This window comes from Mastacembelus armatus, chromosome 1, assembly GCF_900324485.2.
Source record: "Mastacembelus armatus chromosome 1, fMasArm1.2, whole genome shotgun sequence".
Taxonomy (NCBI): domain Eukaryota; kingdom Metazoa; phylum Chordata; class Actinopteri; order Synbranchiformes; family Mastacembelidae; genus Mastacembelus; species Mastacembelus armatus.
Genome location: NC_046633.1, coordinates 7893127 through 7915970, shown reverse-complemented (window position 1 = coordinate 7915970; position 22844 = coordinate 7893127). Strand labels below are relative to the sequence as shown.

At 38.8% G+C, this 22844-nt stretch overlaps 2 protein-coding genes across 2 annotated transcripts; one reads left to right on the top strand and one right to left on the bottom strand.

Moving 5' to 3' along the window:
• Positions 1 to 6250: 6250 nt before the first annotated feature.
• Positions 6251 to 18307, top strand: LOC113127912 (mitochondrial calcium uniporter dominant negative subunit beta). Its single transcript, XM_026302826.2, has 8 exons — positions 6251 to 6801; positions 15544 to 15613; positions 15755 to 15919; positions 16368 to 16472; positions 16624 to 16784; positions 16936 to 17139; positions 17692 to 17808; positions 18032 to 18307. Exons 1-8 carry the CDS (start codon positions 6694 to 6696, stop codon positions 18107 to 18109), a joined length of 1008 nt encoding a protein of 335 aa, XP_026158611.1. The 5' UTR covers positions 6251 to 6693; the 3' UTR covers positions 18110 to 18307.
• Positions 18153 to 22516, bottom strand: LOC113127913 (caspase-6). The gene is made up of 8 exons (XM_026302827.1): positions 22334 to 22516; positions 21970 to 22011; positions 21393 to 21438; positions 21145 to 21294; positions 20854 to 20930; positions 20544 to 20719; positions 20271 to 20421; positions 18153 to 20078 (listed from the first exon to the last, which is right to left on the bottom strand). The coding sequence occupies exons 1-8, from the start codon at positions 22338 to 22340 to the stop codon at positions 19843 to 19845; spliced, it is 885 nt and encodes a 294-aa protein (XP_026158612.1). The 5' UTR covers positions 22341 to 22516; the 3' UTR covers positions 18153 to 19842.
• Between the last annotated feature and the right edge of the window lie 328 nt (positions 22517 to 22844).

Below are 22844 nucleotides of genomic sequence, written 5' to 3'. Positions count from 1 at the left end.
CAAACAGCACCAACACAATTTATTCTGATCTACACTGTCTTCCTTCTGGTTTAAGTCAGCATGAATCTTTGCATCTTCACCCGCTAAGATACAATATCGTCCCCTCTCAGAATGCTCATTTGTACAAGCATAAATAGTTATTTGAAAGATAAAAGCAAACATGTTTGTTTTTTGTTTGTGTTTTTTCCTCTTCTCATCTCCCCAAAGGCATTTATGAGCACTTTGGTAATAAGGACCAGAGAAGGATTTAGTTGAAGAAGAGGAGCAGAGGATGCTTTGATGTACTCTTAGTTTAAGTGAAGTCTACAGCGATGTCTACAAAAATACATGAAGCGTATACACTGAGCTCGGCGAGACAGATTCCTCTCTGCTGGCCCTTCCTCTCTGGTCCCAAACCACCACATCATGAAAGACAGTCTGTATGCTCCGTGGGAGCAGGAGTCTTGTATGGACCATGTCGACAGCTTCAGATGAACCATTCCCCAAAGAAACACAAACTGGGGAGATATATATATATATATATATATATATATTTTTTTTTTCACAAACTTGTTTTTTTCCACCAACCCAGAATTTTTTTCCAACAAAAATCTGAACTTTTAAAAGCCGAGGTTCAGAGTTGCTTTGATTTTTTTTGATATACTGCACTGTTTAAAAGAGATTTAGCAACGAGGCAATGCTCAGAAGACAAGCATTTCCCAAGCGAGTCGACACGGTGCCAATGTCTGAGTCAGGGAAAGCCTCAGAGAAATAAAGAGGGAATAAAAGAAGACATTGGGATTTTCTAACTTGTTATGAAATAGTCAACATTTTCAATTTAAAATTTTATCTTAAATTTTAAAAATTGGTTTCAGTGTGATGAGCTATTTAGCCAGAGGCTATGAGAAGTCTCAAATCTAACCATTCATATTTTATGTATTCTGAACACTTGCAAACTAGTTAGTAAGCAGAAAGCAAAACCAGCCGACCAGTGGGTTTTGGTGAGAATGAGTGCTTTCAGTAATATATAGTAAGCAGATTTACAAATCAACGAGTAGGCATTATCTTAAAACATTCCTTGGCAGAGTGACTGCTATTGTTCACTCTGTGCAGAACAATTTGTATTTGTTTAGGGTGTTAATGAAAGGTTGCATGAATAATTTAACATAAAGCATGTGATTTCAAATTAACTGCAGCTTTGCAAACACATCAAGCAGACCCACCGTAGGTGGGAGAGATTCTGGTGATCTGATGCTGACCTCTGCTGGACTGCTCTGCTGAATGTAGGATTGTTACCAACTCAACATCTCAAACATCACCACCTCTGTGGAGATTCTCAGTCGTCATGAACTATAAATTCCTTATAATCTAAATAATATTTTTCATCTAATGTGCACTGTTGATCTGCATAATACAAGGAAATATATCTGTTTTAGGCAAGCCTCAATGAAACACAATACAACTTAACACCTGCTACAAAGTACATCTTGCTAAATGACTATACAGTTGAACCAACACCTAGAGCAAGATTTACATACATATATACATATTATGTGTATATATATATATATATATATGTTTATAAACACACACACACGCAAGTTTACATGCACAGGTTTTATGTCCATTTTCCCCAATCCAACACCAACAACAACAAAACAAACCTTTTCCCTTTTTTGTTCTACCACAAGGTAAGGAAGCCCCACTTCCCATTTCCTCCCTATGTTTGAAGTCCCCCACACATACACATTCACACACGTACCAGCACTGCCACCCCATACGGCTCAATTAACACTGTGGGTCCAAGGGTGTGAATTATTTAATGATGAATTATTAATAAATAATAACAAAGAGGCCCCAGGGAGACGCAGCTTGGTCAATTAAGAGAGAGGGGAAAAGTGAAGGCGAACAGCGAGGGGTTGGAGGCAGAGGATTTGCAGCTGATCTGATCTGCTCCTCATCATTATCGCTGCCCGTCAGACGCAATTACCTCAGCTCTGCGCTCCCCCGCACTTCAAACAGCAGCCCATCCCTCTGACTCTGACAACCTTCCCTTTTCTACTGCCTATACACAATACACATTTTCTTGTGTGTTGGATATTAATCATACATGGCCATTAAAAAGTACTTGCATGTAACTGGTATGTGTCTGCTAAAATCTTATACATGGAGAAAGTCATATAATCAGGTAAATGTGCGAAGTCAGGGGTTGTTATTGATTGTAAAATAAGCTCACATCTATCTAGAAGGTCCAGCATTTACAGCATAAAGACAAACACTCTCAGTGACCAATAATAAACCACGTTAAGTCTACTTTGAGTCAGTGCTGTAAGACAATAAAACTTGAATCTTTTGAACTTTTTGTAAGATAGTGTACAGTAAACTGCAATTAACTATAGCAACAACACTCAACACCACGTTGTAACTCTCAACCACTGTAACTCCCAGTGAAACAGTGGTGAAGTCAACCTAATTAGGAGTCACAAACAATTTGTAAGTGAAAGATTATTCAGCAATTTTCTGAATTCCTCTCTATACGTATTTCTTCTAATTAACTCAAATGGATTTGCTTTGTCATGGCTCATCAATAATTTTCTGGAGGGCTTTGATCTTCAGTATGCAGATATTAAAAAATCTGGGATAATTTGTCTCTAGCCCTGAATGCCTCTGTGGGTAGGACAGTCTCAGAACACAGTGATTTAGATTTGATGTAATATGCAGACAGATCTGCAGATGCTTCTGTTTTTATATGTTATAAATAAACAATTGATTGGATTCATTTCAAAATATGTAATTCTTTGTATAGCTAGTGCAATTAACACAATCACCTGAAGCATTGTTAATGCTCCTGTAAATGTACAATGTTTTAACAATGAGCAGTGCTAGTGTCTGACTGCCACAAAACAGTACTGCTTTACAGTTATTCAGTTAGCCAAACTAGTATCTCAGACCTTGTTATGCCATATTGATGTATGACTGAACATTTTAGGAGTTTCTGTGTTTTACACCACAAGATGGTGCCAAATATGCACAAAGTGTATCTTTAAGTAATGCACTGATGCTTTTTAATCATTTCCATTCATTCACTCAGTAATAACACAAGTTATAATACTCACATATTTTTTTCTTTGATAAAGAAGGGAATGCAGTTTATATATAATCCTATAGACTTCAAAGGTATAGACTGTGTTCATTTTTGTTATTCATTGTTTATGCATTATGTAATGCTAATCTAAGGGCACCAGGTGGCAGCCCAATCATAATTTCATGTGTTCATGCAGATGCCTTCTAAAACAGGTTTACTAATATAGTAAGAGTTTAAGTGAGACTTACAAAACTTGTCTGTTATTCCCAGCAACAACAACGAGGTTCTCCAAGTCCACACGGCTGCTGTAAAGAGTCATCCAACCTGTAATATAAAAAAACATATACCGCAAAACTTATCATGAAAGAAATCCATACCATTGTATAGCATACTGTCTATCATCTTTAATATAGCATGAAATTATCTACTTAGGTATTTGTTTTGTTTTTAAATTAGTATAACCAACTAAATTATAAGAAAAAAAAAGCCACAAACACTGAAGCAAAGCTAAATCAAGGTATAATATAAATTACAGTAAATCAGAGGGTTCTGTCATCACAAATACAGAATTACTGCATCCATCACTTTGCAACTCCCTTATTAACTTGAAGAGAAATCTCTGTGCAAGCAGAATTTATTATTAAAGTGCAACTTCTCTCAATGGCCTACAACACACTAGCCAACTCATTAGAAAAGAAGTTGGCACTCTTCCCATAAATAACTTTATTCTGCTGGAGAGCTGAAGGCAGTCTTACTAAGTAAGCTTGTGGCCAATATAAAAGTATAAATCTAGCAGCAGGGTTTTAGATAATGTCTGACCAGAAAAAAGAACAGTAACTGGGCAGAACAGTTTGTCTTCAAATTCATTTGTATGTTTGTATCCCGAGGGAAACCTGCACAACTGATACTCATTAATTTTAGTAAATGACTCTGTGCATCAATGCTGCTTTACTGAATTTCGACATTTTCTTAGTAAAATGCTGAATAAATGTCAATTTATTTAAAAAAAACAACAGAGTTTGAAAAGGAAAAACACCACCTCCTTGCCAAAAGCATATCGATTACATCCTGTCTTTCTGCTATGCCTTTCTGTCTTCTCTGAGGGAGTATTGATGGCATTCACCTGTCTTACAGAATTCACTGCACTGGTCTGTAGGATAGGTTATAAGGCTAAGAAATCAGACAAATGCACAACTACTTTTATGATTATTAACTCCTCTCCTCTGTATCTGTTTTAGTTGAACAGCTTTTTTTTTTTAGTCTGACAGGATCAGAGAGAAATGATGTCACACTTTGTGCCTGTTGTCCAAAGAAACCACGATAAAATGTAGAAAGTGAGACATCACATGCTCAAAGCATTTGGTGAGTTTTGATGGGCTTGACGATTAGTAGGTAAAAAGACAGTCGCATACGATCTGTTGAATTTAGTTACATATATGCTATTAACCTGGCTCAACTTGTCAAGTGCATAGCTTATCTATGCTTAAAAATGAATGAACAGAGCAGTCATGAGAATCAGTAGTATTTTAAATGTGATTTTCCAGGCATTTTGACTGCTCATACTTCAGAATAAGAGCCTTGAAATGACTCCCTTAGTGATCTTACAGCTGAGGGTTCATTGATTAGTTCAAGGGCAAAAACAATCAAGTCCATATACCTGAATCACAGAAAGATTCAGACATCAATCAGGCTGGTTTAATGTAATGACCTATACTGTAAGCCAATAAACCACAGAGTATATGTATTTCAATAAAAAATAATTGTTTATGTGATAATCAATTTTGCTTCATTTTTTCATCTCTATTTAAAAAAAAACTGTTTAAAATGATCTTCATAACAAAGCTGATCAAGTGAGCACTTCACAGACCAAAGGGGAAGTTTTTTGTCTGACAGGTTTAGTGCGAAGCTGGAGTGTGTGCCAGTACAAGGTTAATAGTTAAAATACAGGAGTGGTCAAAACAGATATTGTCTCTTTGTATCAGTTAAGCAACAAGTAATCAAACTTTAACATCCCCAGGATTAATCCTTAAGTAAACCAATGGTGTCCAAACACTGTTTACATTGTATGATGCGTATATGGTGTTGGACAGTTGTGCTGCAGCTGATTAATAGTAGTAGCAGTAGATAGTGTAATAGATTACAGTAGTACCTTTTTGCACTCAAACATTCATGGGACATGTTTGCTGTCTTAGCCAGTTTCAGATTGGAGGGTTGATTTATTTTTCTTGCATCTCCATCTTCTCTGTCTAATTACACCCTTTGCTGCATAGCAACTAATAACAGCTTCTTTCTGTGAGAACTGAGTAAATTATAACATTCTTCTAAAAGCAGGTGAACCTCTCAGACTGCCTCGGTTATGGCACACAAGTGCAACTTATTTTGCCAACTTGAGGTCTGAGGATACGACTTGCAAACACAGGTTCATGTGGCAAACTTGCAAAATGTTGCTTATTTACACATCCAGCAGTTGCAGAGCAACATTAGCATTCAGTTGGAGTCATGGTCATGGCCACCTGGCAAACAACTACTTTCAGCTCAGTTAGTGGTCTCCATTATGCTCTCCACCATCTCCTGAGGGAGAAATCTGCTAAATGCTTCATTATGTTCACCATTTAGTGCTGAGCAGCCCAGAAAAGCTGTGGGTGACTAAAATAATAATAAATAATGTGTCAAAACTCACTATAAGGCACTGAAAAGCTGGATGAGTTTGGCTGATGATTACATAAATGTATAGTGATCCCTGCATATGACCCCTTTCACATTATTTCATACAGCTCCTACAAAATAAGGTTCACAGTCACTTTAGTTTCACATATATTTATGAAAAATCCAAGAAGGGTGAAATAATTGATTAATTTACGTTGATGAGCACTCCTAAAGATGGCTGAATGTGCTTCATTTAATAGTTTAACTGCTACAATGCATTTACCTTTGCTGGTTTTAGCCTATAGACAGAAGACTTACCTGAGTGGAAGATGAATTTGGGATGAAGGGGAACCAGACATTTGTGGGGGACATGGGAGGGATATCCAGAGTTTTTGAGTCGTATTTTGTCAACTAGTTACATGTTTATTTTGTGTACGAGCACTTCATACTTGTTCACAAGCTAAAAAGCGAGTTTTAAAACCGGTCCCAGGCAAATAATAAACACCACACACAAGCTGCTGTGTCTCTGGCTTAAGGCAGAGAAAGAAGAGGACTGCCTTCGCTTCTGGGGGAGCGGTGTTTCGGGTGTACTGTGAGCTGAAGTACAGTTCACTTGGCTGGGGAGGACACATACGATTCAGCTCCTGCGGGTTCATCGCAGGTTTGGCTCATGCGACACAAAAACAAGCGAGAAAAGGTAAAAGAAATCAAATAAATCAGAAAAACAAGCGAAGAGGAGCCGGACACGGACGCGCACGTTGTCAGGAGGAAATGGTACGAGGCTCGGGCTGGGCTGTGCCTCCTCTGTCCTGTATCTGTCATCACGTCTGGTCTTACTCACACTGGCTATAACGCGTTTTCTACTGATATTCGTCCGCCAATAAATTAAAAGAAGAAGAAGAACACCGGAATCTGTGGCTCATATTGTGGAAGTTTCCCAGTCTAGTATGCAAAACTCAGCTAACACGGTTTAACGGCGGACCATGGCTTCGGCGCGGATGGTGGGCAAAGTTATGGCGAGACTTTTGGGAAGTCTCCGGCCTCTTCGCTCCGGACTCAAAACTACTCGTCCTGTTACACTTCTTCGCCAGGTAAATGAGACCTTTAGCTAATTGATTTACTTCGTCGTAGCTTTGTCACTGCACAGTGCCACGATTTAACTGTGTTGGGCTGTTTCATGACCCGATTTCCTGCTTTTTATGGACAAAACAGTGCACTTTCATACACTCGAGATATTTGCGAGCACTACTCATAAAAATGTTTCCCCCGAGCTTTATTTTCTGTTACACGTCTTACATCAGATGTCAAATTGAGATAAAATCCTGAGTGTTGGATATGATAACATTTCACATTTTCTTTTAATGGAGGCATGTGTGACTTTAGGGAAGGGTTGTGAGATCTCTTATTGAAAGAGAGATCTCTCTTTCATAGCCTTCTCTGTCTTATATTTTTTCATTCAGGACTCACAGAACAACAAATAAATTATTCAGGTGCATTACCTTGCTCAGTCCAAACCTGTTTACAAGAGTGATCAAGCCCATCAACCCTTGAAAGCGCGTAGGACTGATCACCATTGTACATGATCTCATTACTAGAGTTGTGTTACTTATAATTACTCCTCTGAGGAAGCTGTTCAGTCAGCCATTTGGAGAGAGATCATGTTTAGACTGCAAAGTATACTTCTAAACTTTAAGTAGAGACTTGCCTTCCCTCTCCACAATCCCAAGAGACACCACTAACACTGCAATACCCTGCAGCCTACAGCTTTATAGTTCAGTATCTTATTGTATCATGTGTCAATACTGAGCATCGTCAGGTGCCGGCCTGTATAATCTGTTCATCATGGACCGGTGATGAGCAGATGGCTGCAAAAGTGCAGAAATGATCAAAATGCAAACAGTTGTGACAGAAGTGCAAGAAAAATGTATCATAAAATGAAACCCCAAATTGTATCAGACCATCACCATGAGATTAAAATGGCATAGCTGTTCTCACACTTTTATTAATGATCTCCTGTTTGGGAGAGTTTAAATTGCCTATCTTTTTATCATCCTTTTTCTTATCTATTACAGGAAATTGCAGGGGTCAGCTAAGTTGTGAGCAGGCAGGTGCCAACTGTATGCCTCAAATCTCAGTCAGTGCATGCTCTACAGTATTGCTGTGATAGTGTCCTGCGGAGTGAATACTGATGCACAGTTTGTTGGATTGCAAAAAAAAAAAGACATATCTGTTAAGCAGTGCCCACTCCCACATGAAACCATGACTAAGATGAGATCTATTTTTAGACTGAACCATATATAAAATCAGACTTGCAATTTTCCTCTTTTCAAACTGCACTCTAAGCAAGTGTTCATAAAGCCAACCACACGTACCAGCAACACCCTTTAGCCCTTTAAACCTGAAGCCGCATGGAAATCAGTTGTTATTTCAGAAACAGAACTAATGTTCCTCACCACTCTGCTCAGTATGTTTCAAACTACTAATATTCTTACCAAATTATGGTTAAGGTTGTGGTTTTAGAAAGAAGTATGTGGTGTCCCTCAAAGCAGTGGATTTTGCTACAAGGGCTGTCCATTGATACCTGTTCGTGCGTATTGTGACATTGTTTTCTCTATAGGGATTCTGTGAAACAGAATAAACTACAACCTTCTTTGCTATGTAAATATTCTGGAAAGGATTTCTTCCCTTTATTTGACTGAGGAGCGTACAGGTTGACAGAGAGATGAGAGCGATGTGCATCAATGGGCCTTGCAATTACCTGGTCAGCATCTTTAACCCTTAGGCCACCAGGTTATACCCCCACAAACCACAGACTGGGTGAGTGTTTGGCACTGAAAAGGTAGATCTTAGGCGGATTATCAAATGGTCAATTCACTACTATATGATTCCCTGTTGAGATTTGTCAAAAAAAAACAATGTGAACTATAGAAAGCAGAAGAGTTTTTTCCATTACTATATCACTGAGAAATGAAATCCCTACTTAATCAGTGGTTTGACATCTGTACAGAGCAGTGAACCACCTAAGTCACATTTTCTTTTGTACAGCTAGACAATATGTAATAGTCGAAGCACTCTCCAACGGGCCGTAATTTTTGTACTGCAGTAGAAAATTGCCAAGGCAAATACATTTACACTTACCAGAGAAGCTATAGAGAGTTTGGCTTTTATGCCAGTACGTAATGGTACTCTCTGTTCATTTGTTTCTTTTCTACAGACACTACTGTAACACTATACAGGTAAGCATAATATGATGGACTTTGAGTCTACTAAACAGTGCAGCGCTGAGAGACATGTAAGTGTCCTTTCAGTGCAAATAAGTGATGCTAAGTTTGTTCTGCAGTGAGCCCCATTCTGAGTACCTGTACTGACCATAACACATAAAATCAACAGTACGACATTTTGGGAAGTAACATTTGTTTTCAGTTATTTTCCTGTTTTTTGTTGAATGGATCCATATCAGTTTCATTTCTCTGTGTCAAGTATTGAAACATTTGGGAGGCTAAACAGGATGAAGAAAGTGAAAGTGCTACCAGAGCTCCATTAGAGGAAGTTATCAATTGCAGCATTTTCTCCAATCGCTGCACATATCATATCAAAAGCTCTTGCCTTGGTTCCTAGTGGGGTTGCCAGGTTTGTGCTCTGTATTTTGTGGACGTGGTAGTGAGTCTAGCTACTGTTAGAAGAAACAACATATAATTTGGTGGCAAAACAACATAATTTCACATATGTACACATACAATACTCCTTTAACCCTTGAGTGATGACAGTGAACATTATAAAAACATAAAAAACCTGCTGAAGTAGGGTTTCATACCAGATCAAATCAGGAAGGAGCAGTTTTATTGTTATTGTATACCTTCTACATTGATAGTTTGTGCTGAAATAATATGATTTTATGCCCAAAATAGAGATGGGCATAAAATCAGAGATTTTTCTAAACCATTTCCGTTTCATTTCTCCGGGTGTGTCACCAATGTTTGCTATTCCAGAAGCCTTAAACCCCAAAGTGTCAACACAGCTGAGACAAGCGACGGTTTGTCACTGAATGTGTTGACATTTTCATATGACAGCTCCATCTGCTGTCATGCAGACTGACACTGTACTGTAAACATGGGCAAGGGTTCATTCCAGCAAGCCTGAATACTTGTTTATCCGTGTGATCTAACCCTCCTAGAAGAAGCATGTGGAAAACTACCTGTAGGCTCAAACTCAGTCAATATCAGGGTCATGATCATGTACCCGTGATATTAACGGGTGATGTGGGGCATCCCGTGGCCAGCAAGACAATTTCCATATGTGTGCCTTTTCCTTCTATCTTAAACCCAATATGTACCAAGGAAAAAATAAGCAGGGGCTCTAACAGGATAATGCACCTTCTGACGCTGTCCTGGTGTGTCCTTATGATAAAGCGTGGCTTGGCAATGTGTGACCAATCAGGAAATATGATTCACTCAAGTTAGCAAAGGCAATGTTTTTATGGAAGAGTTACATTTTAGTTCAGGGAAGGGAAGTTGGCTTTTGCTTAGGAAATGCTGTTTTTGCTCCTCTTAGGATTGACCCCTGCAAACACCACATGAATTCCTGAATTAATGACCCCCTTTTTTGCCCTTCGCTTTTCAGTATTCAGCTCCTTCATTGTGTCCTGTGTAGCTGCAGGCTGAAGCACTGTTTTCTTAGTGTATCTTAGCAAATTATCATGAGTCAGTCATAAATATGGCAGAGCAGTAATTAGGTAAGAACAAAGGCTCTACTGTATTAAATTTGGTCATGCTTGGTCATGTTTGAGCCATTCTGTTAACAGTAAAGACCTTCTTTCAAATAATTATTTTCTACATATGGTAGAGAATTATCTGAAAAGCTGTGTAAACCTGATACAGTAAATAAATTCAGCTTTTAATTTGGAGTAATGTTGTATATAGGCTATTTTTTTTATTTTGACACATTTAGTTTTGTTTTACTGGTTACAGTTTCATTTTTTTTTTGTTACCAAATGTTTATGCAAATCCTTTATGCAAGTATTTGTTGTATTTGCATGAAATGTCATACACAAACACAGACCTTGTCTTTCCACTACCTTCATCCCACTGTTATGCAGTTGTTTTCATCTCACTGGATTTTCCTCTTTGTCCTCCTCACCCAACTGGTTCATTAACTTGATAACAGAAGACAAATGTTTCAATATAAATCATTTTCACACTAGAGTGCTGGCTGTTCTCAGTTATAATGGCAACAGGGAGTAATTCAATTTTTTCCTCTTGGCAGCCTTCGTTTTTCACTCTGTCCTTAAGGGTGTTTATCGTTCTAACATTTTCCTTCTGCTTCAGATATTGCCTGCAAGGTACAGTAAGCCATCCTGTTAAGATTACATGTGTATGTGAAAGTCACTTTCCCATAGCTTAGTAGTATTGAACCTGCAGCAGTGGTGAGAGGAGATAACTTAGGAAGTCTAAACGCAACAGGCCATCAGCTCTTAATAGCAATGGAATGACCTGCTGGGAGACTGCAGGGAAAATGAGGCTGCTTGTCATCATGATATCCTGATCATTGCTCAAGCAGGGAGCTGCAGCCTGCTTTAATGCAGGAGAAGATGGCAGTTTGTTCCCATATTGCTGTTTTCACTCCCTGCCTGCTCTCACTCCTTTTCCCGTCTTAGCAAGGCATAAATAAGAAAAGCATAGCTCAAGGGGTAAATATACTTTCTGCTGATTGTTTTGAGAAAGAACAGCTGGAGTGTTTTTTTTTCTTTCCTGGTGAGAAGTGTGCAGCTATGGCTCTTCAACTCCAAATTGAAACCAGAAGCATGAGAAGGACAATGGATTGACGGCAATCACCCAGCGCGCTGCATATTGATTAGTTGTGCAATAGGGATGTGTGGTTTGTTTTGATATGCAGACAAATGTTGAGTTAAGAGGCCAATGGTAGCATTAATCATCATGTGGAGAGGAAGGACCCACTCCCTTCATCAGCCTGTGTATTCATGTCCTGTGGTATGACTGCTGTGTATGGGTTTCTTCAGCTTGTACAGCGTTTTGTGTGTTTAATATTCTATGGGTGTGTGCCTCTGTGCATGGGAACTGAAATCAGATAGCCACAGTGAGACATTTGTAATCAGCGATACTGGAAATTTCCACTTTGGTTATACCATTTCCCTAATGGATAGCCTTTCACAGAGCTGATTCAGTGCTTGTAAATGGGGATCCAAACAAACAGCAGGTTATTTTCAGTTTCAGTTAAATTATAATTTTGTTTGAAATTGCTGAGCCTGCACTTCACTTCACTGAATTGGCCAGATGAAATCCAAAATGCTGGATGTGTCTAACAGGTAAAGTCTGGCCCATTTTCCTTCATCAAAACTGCTGTAGCTTTCAGCAGTACATGCCCTGTCATCACTGAATAAACATGAACGTAGTTGCCTTCATCTCCCTACACTGGAGTGGTTTTACCGGTTGTATAGAAGTAATGTGCATCCTTATCTGATCTAGATAGTGTTGCTTATGCTGCAGGAAACACCTGCTCAGCTCATACATGTCGCAGGATGCACAAATACCGTTAGGCCAAATTTAGTCCAGAAAATGTTAGGACATTTACTGTCCCTATAGTAAAATGCATCTATATAGAATAGAAATGAATTGATAAATGTGTGTTAACAGTAATTTTCCTTACATTTCACCTACAGTTCCAGTTACCTTACAGTTCTGCCCATGTTAGCAGCAGGGCTTTTGGTATTTAGTCTAGACTTAAATCTTTCAATAAATATAAAATAGAACACCATGACATTTTGTACAGAGGATGAAGTCTAATGACTTTTGTAATATCCAGAGGTTTTTAGTAACAGCACCACGAGACTGTCATTTTTGGGTGCAAGTGCAATGTTATGACAGTATTGCTTGGCTTGCCTTCATCTTTGGTACCAACTGTGTGTTACCTGGAGGGCATATCGAAATAGCTTTGGTGATTTCTCAAATTTTACTAGCGCCGTTAATCCTCACATTATTAACTGTAACCATCTTAGCATGCTAATGTCAACATTTTATCAAAGCGCTACTGTGTAATAGAAGAGATATAAAATCATACCAAAGGATTGTCTGTATTGTTTGCCAGCAGAGTCTCTGCATTTACAGGAGTACTCAAATGATCCTCCCCCTCAAGGCATTATTGCACTTGCTCCTTATGTGTGTGTCACTGAACAAATCACACCAGGAGGCTGATCCCCTGCTTTTCTGTAGTCTGTTTAAGAAAATTCAAAATTGTCAGTTTAAAAAAAAAATTAAGTCTGCTGTAGGTGTCAGCTGTCAAATAGCACTCCGCCCCTTAAATGCAGATAGTGTTTACTATATTCACATGATATATTGTTGTCAGGTTGTCCTGTAATGTCCCTGTATTGCTGTGCAAGAGCATTTGTAACTGCCACATGTAGCTGAGAGAAGTAAAAGGATCGGTATTTACAATGCAGTGTGTGCTACAGACAGTAAAAACACGGGGCCATGAGCATGGCTTTGGACAGGGACTGTTATTTATCATACGGGTGTCATTCTGCATTATCTGCCACAGTAGCCACATTCAGCTGATTTAGAATGAGATTGCTATGTTGCGTGTTGCGTATAAACCTCCTGCAGGCAGTCAGCTGTTGAATTGACTCCGGTCACTAATCTGACACACACACACACACACACACACACACACACACACACATTCAACAGCTTCAGCCCTGGTTCTTTGCTCCAGATCTGCTGTTTTTACATTAGCAGGGCACTAGTGTGCAATGTGTGTGCAATGAAAGTGACTTGGTACAGTATATGATTTTTATTCCCATGCGCCTACTGTATGTGCTGACAGTCAGCACCTGAACTGCACAGTTTAATGAAGCATTATGGCTGCGGCAGTATGAGGGATGATCATTTTTGCTGTGTAGGGCTAACTGTGAGCAGTCACAGACTAAATAGACTCCTTCAGCTTTCTGGAGCAGCATACTTGTATGCAGCTGTAATTCGGAGGGGCAATACAGCAAACCATTTCTGTTTCATTTCTCCGGGTGTGTCACCAACTTTTTTGTTTGTGCTACCCTAAACCAAAGCATTGTATATTTCAAGTCAAGTAGATTTTATTTGTCATTTCAACCAGTGTGCAGTAAATACAGAACATACTGAAGCTTTTCCTTCAGGACCACTGGTTTCTACACTTTCAATAATACAGTTCAGTTGTGTGTTTAATTAGACCCTCCCAGCCTACTTTGTGACTGCAGGGTTTCCATTAGTAATTTTAAGTCTTGAGCTCAATCTAAGATAACCATGACGGCAGGATCAGAGTTATTTTTTTTCTGACTTTGAAAGGGCCCTCCAGAGCCACATAAAAAAAACGTTTTCACAAGCTGAGTACAGATAAACAGCGCTTCATGACGAAAATCCATGAAGTAACTGTATATTCACATGGATCTCTTGAAACCGTCACCATTGTCCATGAAGAGCCGGTGTGCTGATGTGTAGGTGGCAAAGCTCTGTGATTGCAGTTGTTATCTAACCTCTGGAGATTTCACAATTTGTGCTGCTCAAATGTGTCTTATTAACATCTCTTTTGGGGATATACAGTATTTCTAAAATCATATTTTTCTTCACCATGTGGTGCATTACTGCAAACTAACAAACGCTTATAGTCCAAATTAGTATATATTTTTCAGGTAACAAAAGCCTTTGTAATGTTTCGCCATATTGAATTCTGGATTGTTGTCTTTGCATTCAGGTTACCACTCAGACAAAGGTTTCTTGTGGACAGATGTCCTCTATGTGAATGTCAGTTGTCCTGGTTAAGCGCCATCTCCTAAGTGTTGGCCCCTGCTCCACTACTGTGCCTCCAGGCCGGTCTACTCTCTCATCCTATGAAAATGGATGGCCACCTTGTTCCTCTTTAATGTGATATTGATCGAAGTGCCGGAGGACAAAGGGACTGGAGACAGTGGTTGCCACATCCCTAGATGTCAGTTAGACAAAGATGTATTCAAGTGGGACTCTTCTGACTCTCAGCTAAATAAGAAATACAGTGGAGGGATCTGTTTTTAAGGTTTGAAAGGGTCACGTGTTTCAACATCAGGAATGTAGTGTTCAGAGCTTTTAGTAGAAAACATCAAGATGTAATATTGTGTACTATTACTCCATCATGACAGAGCCTAACCCATCGACAATAAAATGATGGTGTCTGTGGGCTAATACTAAAACAGCTGCTTTATATATATTTTAGTGGCGTTTTGAGTAGAAATAGGAGTTTGCATGTCAACTAAAAGGATGACTTTTGATAAGTGTCCAGTAAAGGATGAAAGTACTCCTGCCGAGTAGAATAATCAACCGCTCCCTGTGGAGGCGTTCCCACAGTCGGGAATGTGGGAGAGACTTGTGGTCTTGCAGAGTGATATGAGAGACACACTGCATTAAATAAAGCAGTGTGAATTTTAATGAAAAGTCGCATCAGCATAAAAGAGCCGGTTTAATCGTTATCTGTACAGTCAGCCGGTCATGTTACGTTATGCTGAGAGAGGGGGTGAAGAGCATTTCAAAAAGCAGCGACTGTAATAGAAGACATACGTGTTACTGTTTTTAAAAAAAAAAAAAAACTGTCCAGGAACAAAGCCAAAGCACAGAAGATTGAAATGATTCTGTGTGTTGGCAGTGGATCATCTTGAGTTCCTTCTTTTCAGGATTGTCTTAGTCTGTTTACCCTCCATCATTTGCTGACACGACATTTTACCAAGGGAGGGGTGGACTTTCAATATAATAGGCTGCCAACACTCTCTTTATTGGTTTTGCTTTTCTGTTTTTCATTCTTTCTTTTTTTTCTCTTTTTAGGTTCAACACAGGCAGCCTCTCCTTGGAGACAGTCAAGCTCTCTTCTATAGCACACTCCCACCCTCCAGTGGTAATACACTGTTACTACATCAACATAATCTTAAACTGCTGTATGTGACCTGACTGCCCCCTGTTTGTGGCTTTATGCATTCCCATTGAATAAAAGATAACTGAACCATCTGATAGTAGATTCCCCCTCACTATGTTACAGACGTGTCTTTGAAGTACAAGCATGGCCGTTTGGTGATGGAGGTCCCATTACCATCCAGGAAGGAGAAGTGTGTATTCTTCCTCAGACCTATGCTGATGAATATTGGAGACCTGATCGCTGATCTGCAGCAAGAGGACCCCGGAGCGACTGCTTCTGTTTTCAAGGGTATGAAATGGCACATTAACCACAGTATGCATGCACTGGATGGATCACATTCTTCATATGTGCTCATTCTGGTTTAGCCTTTTGTTGTTGTGGTTGCAGCCTGGTTTGACAGGTTGTATAACAATGGAAAACCATTATCTAATCTTTACCACAGTAGATAGTTTAAAAGTGGCAGGGCGTAATTGAGAATATATACCCAGGTACTGTACTATTTGTACTTAAATACTTAAATTTTTACTTTTATTACTTGTACTATAATTTCTATAGAAGAACTGGTTTCAGATGATCTCTGATGGTTTATGACATTTCCTTAAATGTGTGTACTCTTTGCCTCTCTTTGGTGTTTTGATTGTGTTTACTTGGTCTCAGAAAACCTTGGCTGGGAATTAGATAAAAGTATATCATAGCAATTAAAGTACTGAGTTGGACATTTGTCCTTTTCTAACAGATGGAGAGCGTGTTGCCAGTACCACACCGCTAGACACTTTCCTGGACAAGAACTTCCAGCTTGTCATCAACAATGCAGTTTATGATGTCCAGCTACCTGAAAAACGTATAGAACCATTTCTCTTGAACCATAAATTATCAGAGTTTTCCTCGTTTCACATTTACACATAGTCCTGCTGATAAATAGAAGTTATTTCTCCTCACGTTTTCGTTCTGCTGTCTCATTCTCAACCACCTTTTTGTGGCCTGTGTTGCAGTGGGTTTATCCTGTCAGCATGTTGTGGAGCTGGAGACCATGAAGCATGTTGTGCATTTGCTACATTCAGCGCTCCACCTGCCTGAACACCACCTGCTGAAAGAGCGGCAGCTACTGGAAAAACTGGACAACCTCAAAGAAGAACTTTCTCCTCTAGAAAAGGTAGCAGGAGTGTTTGTTAAACTTTTTATCTGCTACTATATCTTTGTATTTTTAGTACTGCTTTGAAAATGACAGATGGTATTTTGATTGCTCATTTTGTCTTCTATGAATTGGCCAGTAACCTGCCCTCCCTTGTATAATTGCTTGGCAGATGAAGGCACAGCTGTCTCGTACATCAGAGGCCCAGACATCCAGAGTTCTCTGGACTGGCATGGCCCTATTATCTGTGCAGGGTGGTGCTCTAGCCTGGCTCACCTGGTGGGTCTATTCATGGGATATCATGGAGCCTGTCACATACTTCATCACCTATAGTACTAGCATTGGAGCCTTTGCCTATTATGTCCTTACTAAGCAGGCAAGTATCAGGACAATTTGAAACAAATACTTTAACATTTTGGGAAATGTGCTCATTCACTTTCTTGCCAAGGGTTTATTGAGATCAGTACGACTATAGCAGCTGTCTGTTACATATGACCCTACACCAAGTGGATACTTAGCTCAGCCTAGCATACAGACTGGAATCAGGAAAATACAGCTAGCCACAGGTAACTAAATCTGTCAAGGTGATATTGCTAAACAAGTCACAAGGCACCGTCAGCCCTTAACCCACTTTAAAGCTTCAAATATTCATTTCCCACTGAGGTTTTTGTGTATTTTTAATTAGATATAGTGTTAATTTGTGCGCTTCAGAGGTTTTAGTACAAAGATTTTATAAACTCTGTTTCCTGCTGTTTATGCGTTATGTGAAATGAATTTTCTAGATGTAGCTTCGTATTTAACAGATTACCACAGACAGCATCTAAAGCTGTGTATCATTTGTAAATTGCTATATATGTTATATTTATATATGTTTACATATCCATGTCCATTCACATTAACAGCAAGTCTGATTTATTCTTTTCCTCAGGATTATGTTTATCCAGATGCTAAAGACAGACAGTTCCTGCATTACTTTTATAAGGGGGCCATCAAGAAGAGATTCAATGTGAAAAAATACAATGCACTCAAAGAAGAACTAGCTCAGGTTGGTTGATTTGTTTACTACAATTCTGGATCGGCCGCAGAACAATTTAGAGATAAACACAGGAAGAACTGCATATATGCTACAGTAACTATTACATGAACTACTAAATGTAATGGTAAAACTGAATGAAAGATGAAAAATCAAATGATTCCAAATATTCACAGTCTGGCATTCAAATAAGAAAATCAAATAACGTCTTTTCTGACTGTTTTCTGTGTATCAGGTGGAGGAGGACCTGAGACGTTTGAGATATCCCACTCAACTTCAGCTACCACTTGAGCAGATTCAGCCAAAGCAATGAACAAATCAAAGCCATGATAATTCATCACTCACACAGTCCAGAGCAAAAACAAGTTTTTCTGCTTTATTTTGATAATGACATCTTTTTACCAGGAATCCACATCATTAAATGTTTTGTTTACAATCTTGATGACGATGGTCATAGCTTTGAGACACTTACTAACAGAGAATTATTGAAATAAAAAGTATTTCATCATTACTGGAAGAATCGTCTGTCTGTATGATGTCTTATTGAAATCTCTGACTGCAGTCACTGTTAGGCAAATAATAACCCTGAGTTATTTTATAAGAGGGAGATTTGTGTACAAAACATCACATGAATACATTTTTTTGGCACATTGAAGGTTTTATAAAACTAATTTTCTTTTTATTAGCAGTAAAACGTTAACTAGAATGTCACAGAAGTTAGTGTACAAAGTCAAGCAGTATGGCCACAAAAATACAGGATCAGAGTATATGTGTACCTGCGCTTATTCCTGAGTCATAGATCATGTGACACAGCTAAAGGTGTTTTATGTCCACAGCACATGCTTTCTCCCTGAGGTACTTTCCACACTGGTATTTGTTCTTGTTTTGGGTGCAAATATGCATTATTAAATTTAGTACTGTAAACTGCTAAAACAAACACAAAGAACATGAATTCCCTTTTTAATGGAGCAATCTTGAAGACAAAAGAGTATGCTTATTGGGAGGCTGGATAATCTGTTGTAAGAGATTTAATTTGTGCTTATAGAGGTTTAAGTATTTAACCGTGATGTGAACATTAGCAATAATGTCATGGTTGTCATGCAGTTTTGTGACCTATCTTGCACGATAAAGTATAACCAGAAATGTCAAGTCCTGTTGTCTCCTTGGCAAATTAACAAAAAAATGTCACCTAGAGAATAAGACATTTGTGTGGTAGCACCGTTAAAACCAGATTAAAACAAGCAAGCTGGATTTTGATTAAAAAAAAGTAGCTCCTGTAGAATGTGGCTTATGATTTTCCTGCAGTTTAAAAGCAATTTCTTCAAAATGCAAGATGTGTATTGACATACAGGCACTGGACAAAATAACAGTACCCCTTTACAACACAATGCAATCCTGTGCAATATTAAACTATATTCGGATTGACACTGGATTTAAAAAAGTTCACGTTACAGTCTATAATGCCACCCCCCTACCCCACTTACCACTGCATACATGTAGCTATAATGGGTAAATATTGGTCCACCAGTGTACTAGTCTAGCATTAAATTAGTGTAGGGCTATTGTAGTGAATTGCATTATAATGTTTTTCTTTATATTTTACATTCACAAACTATATGTGTGTGAGTAAACAATGTTCACTTGCAAGCCAGTCAGTATTCAGATTTATCTTCTACCTTACTGCTGCAACAAAGACTTTCCCTAACTTGATTTACCTCTTATGCAAACATTTAGAAAGCCAAGTATTCTGATGTCACAAGAAGCAACAACAATTTTAAAATGCATGATTGCCTGAGGTTAGAAATATTCAAATTTCTTCGGTGTCTGTAAACACAGGTTGTTCCAGCAATCAAGTTATTTTATCACCACTGATTTCACAGAAAATAATAAGGCTAATGATTCACTGATTAATCAACACATATGTAAATAATAGTTTTCAACATACAGAAGAAGACTAAAGAAAAAGAGCGAAATTCTTGAAAAAGCTCTCTCTAAGAAATCTTGTTTCCCAGGCCCTAATTAATGACATTTAATGAGGTGAAACTTTTACTTTTTTGGTCGGAAGTAGAGTTTCTTGGTGAGCATTGAAGCAAAGCAAGGTACTTGCTTCTTCCCAATGGCGCTCCGATCAGTGCAATTCCCAACACTCCTCATTGACACCTTTCTGTTGACTAGCGTAAGTAATTGTGTAAATTCAAGGGAATCTCCATACCTGTGAAGCAAGTCACACAGGTCCTGGATATACCAGGAGCCGTTCAAGGTTTCTCGGTGGGAATAATAACCTTGACAAACGACACAGCAGACAGAAGAGGATAGCTACTCAGTGACCAACACAGAGGACATGTAAAGAGACTTGTGACTTTAATAATTCACTCTGGTTTCTAAGCAGATTAGTGTTACAAAGTAAAAGTATCAACTGTATCACGCTAGTTTAAAAACCAAATTGATTGTTTTAATTTTCCCAGATCGCTCACCTTCAGCCACTGAGTAGCACATGATGAAATCAGCTCCAGCAGGGAGGGTGTGTATGGCACTTGCATCCACCACCACCTCATTTGTCTTTACCTCACTGTCAACAGCATCACAGGGAGTCACTGGGTCATCATGCTTGTCTCCACGGCATGCCTAGTGACAGACAACCTCACTTTGTCTTATACACGTCAAAGTGAAACATCCAAGACGGGTAAAACTGCCTGTTGCCATATTCCCATGGGCACTCATGGGTTTTGGTATTTGTTCATATGTACCTGTAATATGAAGATCTTTGGTTTTCCTACAAGGCTTCTGCACTTGTCTCCTTTGAACAAGGAGGTCATGTCCTGGATGCTGATCTTGCCATCATATGTGTAAACGTGGTCATTCTCACCATGGCTCAGGAAGACAAGCAAAAAGCAATCTGCATCTCCATGATCAGCGTCTGCAGCTGGTGGGACATCAGATTATTGGTTGAACAGCTCCTCAGTTAAAACTTTAAACTGCAGTTCTGATGTTACAGTTCAGCCTCCTGAATATACATTAGTCATTTTGGGGCTTGTAAGCAGTTATGACTGTGATTACCTTCACTGATTTTATCCAGGACTTCTGACTGTTTGTAGTTATCATAAGCCTTCACTTCAAAGCCTAGATCCCTCAGTCTAAAAGAGAGGAGAAAAGTAATTATGTACTTCAATACAAACTGAGAAAGAGCAAAATATTTAATACATATGAAGAAAAAGCAAAGCACTGGAAATGATTCAAAATGTTACCACAGAAACCTTGCTATTAAACACGTTGTGACCTGTAGTTCCCGAGTTCGCAGTTACAACTAATATACTGTTCCTGCTCAAGCAGCTTACTGCAAAGTGATACCTTTTCTCCAAGGTGTAGCGATCAGCATTGGTTCCGTGGCGGTCTTTAAACCCCAGGCGCCAGAAGAAACGCTCCTGATTAAAGATGAGTGCAAGGCCTCGTCGTTTTTTGTCCATCTTGTACTCCTCTGCAGGATCAAGAACTAAAGAGCTGTATAATAAAAACAAAACAAGAGCACACAGATTCACAGTGGGTGAGCACTGGATCATTTCAGCCAATAACCACACGAACAAGATGAAACAGTTTACCTTGTGATGAAGGCATCAGTCTCTGTAAAGTTCTCCTTACATGCATCTAAAAAAAAAAAAAAAACAACGCACATGTGAGTAACCCATACAACAAGGCATTTTTAAATCTACTACTAATCTAAAGGTACTTTAGGTTTTAAGTGTTTGGTGTAATATAACAATACATCCTACATTCATGAAGGTTATAATGGGACTGTTTTATGAATGTGTTGAAGCAGCTTCACAGTCAATGAAAGGTGTTTCTAATATTTACGGTGTCCTCAATTATGTCAATTGTCTAAAGGTAGGAAAATATATGAAATGACTACAAAACATATGTATAACACAACAAAAACAGCTTCCAGAAACAATAATATTGCAGGAGTTTTGTATTAGCCAGATGCTCCGATCTCATTCTAAATGACACAACATCTACATGCTATAAAGTAACAAGCCAGTTCGAGTTAATATTTAAATTGACTCGACTGATTCACTGGCAATAAAACCGGATGTCTTTGTTTCAGTTTTGTTTTCTTGTGCCAAGGCTTGTAGGTAGACCATATAGGCAGGCTGTTTTAAACTGGTGTCAAAAACTCACCCGCCCAGTCTGCTGTAGTTCTGCTGTCTTTGACAACACTTCCTGGAAAGGTGAAACAAAGAACAGTCAAGTCCTGATATTAAAACGCATTCATGACGAAAAATGAAACCTGCCTCACACAGTGTATTAGCTGTACCACTGAAACCGAGTTCCTGCAGCAGTTATGTAGTAATACACATAGTAATAGAGAAAATGATAATGTTAGTAAACACAGCTTCGTTCGTGACAATGAGCTTAAGGTACAATTCTAAATTGGCTTTAACTCATCGCGTTAATGTCACTAAGTGTTAAAGCGTCACACAGAAGAGTTCAGCACGTTCATGTTTCAATGTTTTAACTGAAAACATAAATGTGAAACTCTTACCTGACATGTTGACGGTTCGCTCTCCTCTGACACCAGCTTCAGATATGATTTAGCTTTGAGCCAGGGACCGATCTGTTGGCTGAGGGGAACCATCGTAAAACGCGATTGGCTTGCTCGTCTGTCAATCAATTGTTTAAAGGCAGGTACTTCCGTATTTGCCACATTGCAACCGCGATTCAGTTAATTACAGGACGAATAAAGCATAAATAATAAACTTTTGCAAGTGTACATCCGAAGAACACTTTTAGAGTAGTTTTAAAGGTATATATTGCATTTGGTGCAATTTAATACCTGTTTCATTGTCAGGACGAAATTTTTCCACTGGCCTTGGTTTAAAAATGACCAACACAAATCGATTATAATCCGTATTGATATGGGAAATCAGATTGAACGAGAAAGACTTCTATATATTTACTTTTGCTTCAGTTAGAATCGTAGTTATGATTGAGAAGAGTTGAATTGTGTGGTTGATGTGCCCTTTTTCATTTTTGCTTTTTCTGTGTTGAAATAA

Coding starts and splice junctions, on each gene's coding strand:
- LOC113127912 (XM_026302826.2), top strand. CDS start 6,694: ATGGCTTCGGCGCGGATGGTGGGCAAAGTTATGGCGAGACTTTTGGGA. Junction 15,920..16,367: donor GACTGCTTCTGTTTTCAAGG/GTATGAAATGGC, acceptor CTTTTCTAACAG/ATGGAGAGCGTGTTGCCAGT. Junction 17,140..17,691: donor ATTATGTCCTTACTAAGCAG/GCAAGTATCAGG, acceptor TCTTTTCCTCAG/GATTATGTTTATCCAGATGC.
- LOC113127913 (XM_026302827.1), bottom strand. Junction 20,931..21,144: donor CGCTACACCTTGGAGAAAAG/GTATCACTTTGC, acceptor CCTCTCTTTTAG/ACTGAGGGATCTAGGCTTTG. Junction 20,079..20,270: donor GTGCTACTCAGTGGCTGAAG/GTGAGCGATCTG, acceptor TCGTTTGTCAAG/GTTATTATTCCCACCGAGAA.